General features: G+C 42.9%; 1 protein-coding gene across 5 annotated transcripts in view; it reads left to right on the top strand.

Annotated features, from left to right (window-relative positions):
- txk (TXK tyrosine kinase) overlaps nt 1–10,202 on the top strand; it is a 64,786-nt gene that overhangs the window by 50,204 nt on the left and 4,380 nt on the right. For 4 of the 5 annotated variants that reach the window (XM_040140784.1, XM_040140783.1, XM_040140781.1 and 1 more), the window contains 7 exons: nt 1,581–1,739; nt 7,166–7,214; nt 8,348–8,429; nt 8,519–8,650; nt 9,184–9,248; nt 9,728–9,787; nt 9,933–9,987. In XM_040140784.1, the coding sequence (XP_039996718.1) occupies nt 1,727–1,739; nt 7,166–7,214; nt 8,348–8,429; nt 8,519–8,650; nt 9,184–9,248; nt 9,728–9,787; nt 9,933–9,987 (456 nt within the window). In that variant the 5' untranslated portion in view covers nt 1,581–1,726. The remainder of the gene's footprint in view (nt 1–1,580; nt 1,740–7,165; nt 7,215–8,347; nt 8,430–8,518; nt 8,651–9,183; nt 9,249–9,727; nt 9,788–9,932; nt 9,988–10,202) is intronic. The other variant, XM_040140786.1, reaches the window with a different exon arrangement.

The raw sequence follows: 10,202 nt of genomic DNA, 5'->3' as shown, positions 1-10,202 counted from the left end.
AGTAGCAACAGTAGTAGCAGCAGTAGTGCTATTAGCAGCAGCAGTAGTAGTAGTAGTGCTATTAGCAGCAGCAGTAGTAGTAGCTGTAGCAGTAGTAGTAGCAGTAGCAGTAGTATTAGCTGTAGCAGTAGTAGTAGTAGCAGTAATAGTACTTTCCCCATTGTCTCTTGGTGCATTCACAGACGCTCCAACGTCTTAGAGTTGGTTGTTGGTTACCAAACATGTTAACGTTTTAACAACATTCCTCTTTGTTTAATGTAGTTGATAACGTGCATTAATTTGCATTTTCTTTTGCTTATTTTATTTATTTATTTATTTATTGGGAAATTTGGTTAAATTTTTTTTGCTAAAAAAAAATGGATGAAAACTTGGCTACAACCTTTTTTTCAGCCATGCTAGCAGCATGTCGGTCGGTTCACCGCTTTGGTCCAGATCGAAATATCTCAACAACCACTGGATGGATTAAAAGTTCGCATAGGATGAACCCTACTGACTATGTGATCCCCTGACATTCCCTCTAGCGCCACCGAGAGGTTGATAATTGTGGTTTTGAGTGGATGGATTGCCCTGAAATTTTTTTAAAGACATTCATGTTCCTCTCAGGATGAACTGTAATAACTTGGGTGAAAATTTGATTTTGTTTAATTCTTTGGTTTGTGACCAAATAGCTGCAAAACTAATGACCTTCCCATTTGCCTCAACTGTACTTTTTAGCTACTTAAAAATTAGCAAATGTTAGCATGCTAACAAGCTAAACTAAAATAGTGAACATGGTACACATACCTGCAAACTTTAAGTATTTTTAGCATTGTTATTGAGCGCTTGTTAGCATGCTGATGTTAGCATTTAGCTCAGTGCATTAGTTTAAAGCCTCACAGAGCCGCTGGCGTGAATGGCGACGTTTAGTCATGTTTTTAAAAAAAAAAAAAAACATTACTTTGAATTTGCATTTTCATCAAATAACAAAAAAAAAAAAAAGACCACCAGGTGTTTAGTTGTATTTCAGGTTAGTGTTTTACAGTTAACGTTGGATCAGAGCGACACCAGCGTTGGGACGAGACATGGGATTTAAAAAAAACCCTGGTTAAGTCAGATGATCACATTCTGGTTCAGCGTCGTCATAAAACAGGAGTTAATTTTTGCATTGTGAGTTTTACAGTGCATGCTTTGTGTGTGTGTGTGTGTGTTCTTCCTGGAGTTATTCACAGAGACGGATGCTTTGTGGTTTCATTCACGTCATTCTTTCACTTCCTCTTGATCTTTCTCTTTATCTCTCTCCCACACGCTCTGTCTCTCTATAAACACTGCACGTCTCAAAGATTTGTTTTCAAGTCAGATATTTAAAACTATATCCATGTGGCAAAAGCCGACAGTAACAGCCCCAATACAAACATCTTCTTCTTCTTCCCTCTGCTCGTGTGTTTCTCTCTCTTTTTCCTTTGTCTTCTACCTTCTGTACTTCCTCCACCCACCTGCCTCTCTCTCTCTCTCTCTGTCTGCCTCTCTCTCTTTTCTCTTTATCTCTTTCTATCCCTGTCGCTCAACTATTTTGGGGTTTCCTACCTGTGGCATCATATCAGCCCCATTGATGCAACTGGGTTCAGAGAAATCAACGCTGAGCTAAGGGACTTCTAGCAGAAGAAGAAGAGGAGCTGGAGCTGAAGAGGAGATAGAAGAAGAGGAGGAGGAAGAAGAAGAAGAAGAGGAGACGTAAAGACAGTCGGTTATGATTCACTCAAGTAAGTACCCGTACTTATCTGCAGAATAAACGCATCATATTAAAGTCTAACTATATCACACAGGGTTATGAGATGAAACTTTACTGACATTTGGTCAGAGCAGGATACAGCAAACAAATCCACAAAAAATACGCTATCGACACCTTGAAGTGAGTCGAAAGTATGGACGAAAAATATGAGAAGAGACATGAGCTTAAGCGCTGTCGCGGCGTGAAAAGTAAGAAAAAACTGCTCAGAATTTACCGAGTCAAAGGAGAAAATCTACGTACAATGTGCACGGTGAAAATGTGACAAAGCTTAGTAAGAAAAACCCGTAGTCTATTAAAATGTCAGTGTGTGTGCAGGATATGTGCAGCAAAAAAGAAATGCATAAGAACATGAAGGACCTAAAACTAACAACTTTAAATTTTTCCTGATGTCGCTTCAAAGATATAAACATCTTCAACAAAAGTGTCATTAAATGTGTCTGATGTTTGTCGAACCAGAACTCGGCAGCCGAGTCTGGAGCTAAAATTTCCATTAGTGCGTTTGTGTTTGCCTCTAAAACCTCTAAACGGCAGGTGAATGAGACAAATAGGCAACAGAAAAGGGACAGTTCGGTTTGAGACGTCGTTGCAGCACGTGGCAAAACAGCAACCTAGAGACGTTGTACTTTTTACTCTTTTAATGTCATTTTGATGTTTATCTGATGTTTGAGATGTGCAGAGAGCTGGAAACGGAGACTGAAACCCCCTTCGAGGGCAGAGATGCTTGTCTGCCAGGTCGCACCTCTGATCTGTCGATTATAGAAACGTTTGGCAGCTTAAGTGAAGTTTCGGTTTCGTTTCGTTTCTCACCCTGGCAGAAAGGACCAGTTACCCTACACTAAAGACTGAGACTAAACTAAGTCTCAAAGTGGCCTTTTACTGTGGAGCAGAACTAGCCCCAGTCTGTGCCTCTCGTGTATTATCATTACATTTGAGTCACAGAGCTAGCGGTCAGCAGCTCGCTGAGGCCGAACTTAGGCTTAGTGGCGGTTTGGGCTACATGTTAGCGCCAGCATGGCAACACGCTGACAGTGACAATAACATGCTAACGCTAAGCACATACGATATAATTTTCACCATGTTGACCATCTTCGTTTCGCGTGTTTGCGTGCTAAAATTAGCTACTTAGCACTAAACACAAAGCACAGCTGAGGCTCATGGGAATGTCCTTAGTTTTGCAGGTGTTTGGTCACAAACCAAAGTACTGGACAAATAAAACGATGGTCAAGGAAAAAGAAAGGGGGTCGCAAAAGTGGCGAGGCAATCCATCCAGTGGCAGTCGAGACATTTCACTTAAAACCCCACAAAATCAATATCATGGTGGTGCTAGAGGAAAAGTCAGAGCATTGCCGAAGTCAGTAGGGGTTCATCCTCTGGTGAAAATGAATATCTCTCTGCAAAATTTCCTGACAATCCATCCAGGAAAAAGACGAAAGGCCTGAGCCGCAATTCGCGTCAAAAACCGCACTCCTCCTTGGAGTCATAGCTCAGTTAAATCTGAACACGCGGACATGAAACACACATCTTTACATTCAGTATGACTGACACTCCCCGAGGACACAATTATCTCTGACGTCCGTTGCGAAAAACGCATAATTAAATCTGCTTAAAAAAGTTGTCTGCACTATCGAAGTCGTCCGGTGATGGTTATCGGTAGATCCATGGGTACGCTGCCAACGGGAACTCTTTAATCTTGCCAATTAGACAGAGTGTGAACAAATACAGGCTTAACAAAGGGGGCTCAAGTTGTAGCGAATGGCAACATCGTCCCCGATTATGGGAACTGTACCAGCAAGATTAATTTTACCCTCCATTTCGATGAACGTGTGCTTAAATGTGTCTGTCTACCACATGACCTGGTTTTTGATGAAGACATCTGCGTGGGTTTTTCCAGATGTCGTTTTTTTTTTTCACGCAATGCTAATGTCAGCCCGAGCGTGACCTTATGCAGAGCTCTGAATAACTTGACAAAATCTGACAGAAGTGTTCCGACTGAGAGGCCTGGACCCGGGACCTTCTAGAGCCGGACTTAAATTCTCAGAGCGTCAACGTGCAACTCAGAAAAAAGGGGGTTTAAATCACAGAATGGCCTCGGCGAAACAGTGGTGGCACAAGTATTCGGATACTTCCCTTAAGTAAAAGTAGTAATGCTCCAATGTAAAACTTACTCCATTACAAGTAAAAATCCTACTTTAGTAAAAAGTAAATAAGTATTATCAGCAAAATGTAGGCAAAGTATAAAAAGTAAAAGCACTTGTTCTGCCAAATGGCCTCTTTTCTTAGTGTCATAGGATTCTTATTATTAATGCTGCACTAGTGCGTGAACAGTGTTGTTGTTGTAGCTCCTGTTTTTAACCACTTAGTAGCTGCAAAAACCTTGGTCTTTGAAAGACATTTCTTCCTGTGACCGAGTCCTACGAACCTTTATTTCACCAGTGGGAAAGTAAGGTTCGTCATAAAGTGAGAACTTTCCGACCTATTTCTGATTTAAATGTGCTACGAATGACCATCGCTGCACTAGAATCCCGAAAAGAAAACAGGTTGAAATGATCCTAAAACGTAAGAAAATAAAACTTTAAAGAGTCGATCAGGTGATTCGAGGGAGTTTTTTTTTTTTTTTTTTTTCACAGAACACGTAGGTGTTTTGTATGAAAAATAATCTGCAAAATCTGTAAAGTAACCCAGTAACTCCAGCAAAAAGTGTAGTGGAGTTGAAGTATAAAGTAGCATAAGATGGAAACACTCAGGCCAAGCACCTCAAAAGTGTACTCAAGTACGGTGTCTTGAGTAAATGTACTCAGTTACTTCCTGAGTTCAGAGTCGATGACAAGCTTAGTTGATTTGTGGTGATTCCCTCGTCACAAGAATATTCCCTCATTTACCCAAAAGCCACATCAAAAGTTTTAAATCCGCCCGTGGAGGAAGGAGCTTCACGGTTGGCCGACAGAAACCTCAGAGAGAGTGTGTTAATGGGATGTCGGATCACCACAAACCACCGGAGGAGTTCATCATCCACTCTGAACCTCCGCTGCGAGGACGCTAATGTGGAGGCCCCGCTTCTGTTTTGGCAGTCGCCTCTAAATCACGCGACTGCCATCGGATCGCAGACGCGCGCATACGTTACGCACTAGTCTCTAAATCTCAAACGCCCTGAGAACGCACGACGTGAGCAGAAACACCACAGGAAGATACGCCGCCTCCGCCGCCGCCGCCTGCCCACAAGCGGGCGCATGCAGCACGAATGCTGAGAAAATGACCCACTAACACCTGTCCGTCCCTTCGCCCACGGACGCACACAGACTCGTCGAGTGTGTTAGTTCTGCAGAAAAGGAAACTATGTTTCCTGAAATAGACCTCCTACTCAAAACCGCAGAGAGAGAGAGAGAAAGTTAAACTAAAGCAGGTGTAGAAACAATGAGACAGTGGGAGAGAAACTGCAGAGTTTTAGACGCATCTGTGTCTATATTTACAGGTTAAGGGACACTGCTCACGGTAACACCATTTATAAGCAGTATACAAAACATTAATAAATGCTTTATAGCACAATGCAATGTTTATTAATGTACAGTTTTAACTTCTGCCATGAAGACGTGTTTTATTATACTGTTAAAAAAATACATTAATAAACACATCAATTATCATCTGCTTACAGCTACATTATAGCATAAGAAAACATGTATTAAATGTACCTATACTCTTTTTAAATGCTAAATAGGAGGACTTGAAGTAAAGTGTCACCAGCATCAAAAATAATGACAGTGTCCATCACAAGTGTTCAGAGCTGAAGTTCGTCCGAGTGACAAAACCACCGTTTTCTCACTCGACTCTCTCCACATCCGTAAACGCGGGGAGCAAAGTTACACGCTGTACCTGTCAATAAAGGCAAAATGTGACACAGTGCACAACGGGCTCAGTGAACGGATGACGACGTGCAGAGAATCGCGTGAGTTGGGTGCTCCTGAGGAGAGGAAACCATCAGGTCTGCGTGGAGCCACGAGGAGACCGGAACCTTCCTCACATCAACACATGGAACCGACAGAAACGCCAGGTCTCCATCGCGTTCTCCACGTGGTTTTCCCATCGGCTGAGCTTCGGGTGCAGCTCTTTCAGTCACCCCGTCTCGCCGTCACCTCTTCTTCTGCCGCGTTTTATTGGCAGCGACTGGAGAATCGGTGCCGCGAACCAAGCTCCCGTTATTTGCGTGCCAGTAGTGGACGGACGAGCAGGTTTCGGATTTTCATTTTCTTTTTCGCCCATTTTCTGGAAAAATCAGCCACATTTGTGGTTTTGAGCGAAATGCCTCAACAAGTATTGGATGGCTCGCCGTGAAATGTTCCCCCTCGGTCGCCCGGTCACTTTTCATCTCACACCGTCATCGGGTCAAAATTTTAAATTGTCCACCACTTAATTATGACTAAGTACCTGCAAAACTAATGACAGAAACATCTGCGTTTTCTTTTGCCGATGTTCCGGAAATTTACGCTAAATTTTGAAGGAAACTTGACTTCCGAGATTCCCGACTCCAACCGCTTTTCCTGATATTGAAAACTTTTATTTTGAAATTCAACAGCAACATCTTTTTCTAGAAAGTTCAAACTCGCGAGAACAGGAAGACACAGTGCGCTCGGTTTTCACAACTAAATGTCATGACATGAGAACAGCTGTAGTACGGAAGTTATACACCATCGGCGCCTGTTGATACAAAAATGCATGCTGGGATACCTGTTACCGTTTGACACGGGTTTCCCAGCACGCATGATGAACAGAGCAGAGCAGGAAGACTTTGGGACGGTGCTGGAGCTGTGACCGATGATGGGAAAAGCCACAGGACTCCCCGTCGAGACCGTTCCCTGGGACCGGTCCTTCCCTCTCCGGAGCACGACGAAGAGAGCGCCATTTCTCGCCCCCCAGTTGTGTTGGGGCGGAAATCTCAGACGCAGATGAAACCAAAACTCTCTGCGTGACTAGACACCGCCGGAGGTGAAATGAGCAAACCGGTCGATTCAGAATTCGGGTGAACCGACCGGTAGGCTACGTCGTTTTTTGCCTGAAATATTTGCGCCGTTTGTGTTGTTTTGAAGACGTCAGTTCACCTCGGAGGCATCATAAGACAAGTGAAATCTCACTGTGGGTTTCGTGAGGTAAAGACGTTAAGAGGGCGAAGATCATTTCATGAGCAAAGCTCCCCTCAGATTAAAAATCACCTTTTGTGCGTCCTGGCCAAGATGAAGCAACAACACTGAGTTAGAAACAAACGACAGAAGACAGATAACACAAAATATATGAAACACTAGATGGGGATTAACAATCAAACGAGAGTAACAGCTGAATCTGTAGCAGTAAAGCCTCCGTGCGTTAACAGTAACACAGCTCCTCTTCTTCTTCTGTTTCCTCCCCCAGATCACTCCATCCACTCAGTCTTCTGCTGCTGCTGTGCAGTGCAGACCAGGTAAAGGCTCCAACACCGACATGAGCAACAGTTCGTTTTCTTCAGAAATGTCAGTTTCAAGTCAAATGAAACCTGACGGCTTTTTTTTTTCTTCTACAAGCAAAACCGGTTCAGCAAAAAACCCCAAAAACCTCAGGTTCATTCAGACAATGTTCTAGTCGGCGCATGACTCAGGAAGAGAAAACACCGCTGTGAATTATTGTATAGTTGCATAATCCAGACTGTTAATGTCAGGACAACGCACCTAATCTCCCATCATAATGGGAACTGGTAAATTGTCCTTCTGAATCGAATTGTACCTGCTGCATCTGTTCGCTTGCTCTAGTGACAAAAAAAAAGGACCTGACACGACATTAACGATTTCATGGTTTCAAATGATCATCACTAATGTCACTTAATTAGTTAAAACTAAAAATGTTGCCTCTAATAGTTTTATTAAATTCATCCCTTGTGTGGAACAATGTAAAAATGCTCCACCAAAAGTAAAAGTCCTGCGTTCAAAATTCTGCTTCAGTCAAAGTACAGTATGAAGTAAAATGTACTAAAAGTGAAAGTACTCGTTCTACTTGTGGCTGATATATTATCGTAACTGACGTGATCAGATCATTGATCCTGAGTCATGGAGGCTTCAGCGGCGTTTTACTGGCGGAGCCGCTTTTAGCTACGTCATGTACAGGTAGGTGGTTTAGTCCACTGGTTCCCCACCTTGGGAACCAGAGGGTCTCGTTCCCAAGGTGGGGAACCAGCCACTCAGGTTCCCGAGGGTCACCTGGTGAACCTGAGCGGTTTAACTTCTCTCTTTTTGTGAAATGTTGCTGAATTTTTGCCTTTTTGGTCTCGAAGAGTTATCTACGTGAAGCCATCTGAGGAGTCCAGAGGGGGAATGTCTCTGTGTTTGAAAAAGATGAAAAACCACTGGTTGAATGGTCAATAATGTTTTGTATTTTAGAGGCTCATCTTATGTAAAAGTCTGCTGTCAGGTAAATGTAGTGGAGTAAGAGGTACAACATTTAGCATATAAAGTAAAATGGAAATACACAAGTAAAGTGCGTGTACGCTCAGCAGCTGCAGGTACAAAACCAAAATATAGTCTGTGCAGTACACTGATTGATTGATCGATGGATTGATTTCAGGGAGATCAGCACCCGCATGGAGCTGGAGGGAAGAACCTCCCTGTGCTTCCAGAGCAGACGATACCCAGGACACGCCTGCCGGGTACGACCGAGATCTTGTGCGAGGGAGACGGCGGAGAACGAGGGCGAGAGAGAGATGCCTGCTTTTACCTCTAAATTCTTTCCTCTCAGGTCGACAGGTCGAGGAGGAAGCTCCCCCTCCCCCCTCCCGAGGACGAGGACGGTGAAGGCGCGGCGTCGCTGAGGGTCGTCGCCATGTACGAGTTCATCGCCAAGGAGGACACCGACCTCACACTCAAACAGGTACACGCGCGCGCAAACACACACAAGAGCCGAAACAATTAGTTGATGAGAGACAGGAAGGAAACTGACAGATATTTTGATGGCAGCACTTTCTACTTCTTTCTAATCAAATCTGATAAATTCTTACTAGAGGTTAATAAACCACATTAAACTCTCTATAGATCAGTTATAAGCCGTTGATAATAAAACTTCGGTTGTCAGGTCGTAAAAATGCCTTTGCCTGGTTGGACTCTGACATTTACAACTGCAGGCTTGATGGACTAAAACACCTTTTATTGATTCATTACCAACCTTTAGAGTTGCATCATTGACAAACAGCAATGATAAACACCTGAAGAAGGGACTAGTTCTTATTAACGGCTCATAACTGATATTGTAAAACATTATTAAACAATGTAAAAACCACTAATAAAGCCATTAGTTACAACTGTTTAACACCTGGGGAGACTTATTGGAAGGTGGCGCCATTTTGATAATCGATTTGAAGTCTAAGAGATTATCATGCGCAAATGCCAAACATGTTGTGTCCACAGGGAGAGGAGTACATCATCCTCCACAAGCAGGACCAGCTGTGGTGGAGAGCGCAGGACAAACACGGGTAAAACCATTTGACTGGAAGAGTTTCGCTGCAGAGCCCGACGGTGTCGGTCGGGGGAATCGTATTATTGTAATTTCTGTTGTCCCAATGAATGATCCTGAGCGAGTCGTGATTAAAAACAAAACAAAAAAACTAATTTGGTTATTCACGTCGTTGGTCTCATGAAATGTTGAACAGGTGGAGCACAGCGTGGGATTGGATATTTTTTAACACAGAGGTTTTTGTAACCATGAAAATAATTCATGGTTGATATTTCCTTTATACGGAAATAATTGTTCCGTGTAAAGTATTGTTAATTCATATACCAAATATCACTGATGTTAATATTAGCTTGTTTACACTGAGACTGGAAATTGAAATGTATTTATAAAAACGAGGCTAAAAGGCAGTTACTCCAAAACAAAACAGTACTGTTAAAAAATCATCTTCAGCTGTTGTCGGGCAGATTGTTAATGTTTTCTTCCTGCTCTTTCTACCAGGAATAAAGGCTTCATCCCCAGTAACTATGTGACCGAGAAAAACAGAATCGAGGCAAACTCGTGAGTCATATATCACTTCGTATTTTTCAAGGTTACATTATCTTCGTGTTACCTCGCGGTACTCAGAGCAAAGCCTCAAAGGTTTTATTTTTTTAATGATCAAAAGTCAACAACTGAACCATTATTTTTGTTTTGCTTCCTGGAGGTGGTACTGCAAGAACATCACCAGGACAGAAGCTGAGCAGCTGCTGAGACAGGAGGTATGCACCCGTCTGTCCCTCTGGTTCACGCATGTCTATCTGTGCACATGCAGAGGCTAAGCTACCAGAAGGAATCGCTAGCATCTTTATAATCAGCAATTATCAGAGAATCGATTCGTCATTTCCGGGGTTTTTTTTTTTAACGCCAGAATACAAAACACTGGTTGGTTCCAGCTTCTTATATGTGATGATTACCTGGTTTTATTTGTCTTATG

The sequence above is a fragment of the Xiphias gladius genome, chromosome 12 (genome assembly GCF_016859285.1).
Source record: "Xiphias gladius isolate SHS-SW01 ecotype Sanya breed wild chromosome 12, ASM1685928v1, whole genome shotgun sequence".
Taxonomy (NCBI): Eukaryota; Metazoa; Chordata; class Actinopteri; order Istiophoriformes; family Xiphiidae; genus Xiphias; species Xiphias gladius.
This window is presented reverse-complemented; position numbering and strand designations above follow the sequence as displayed.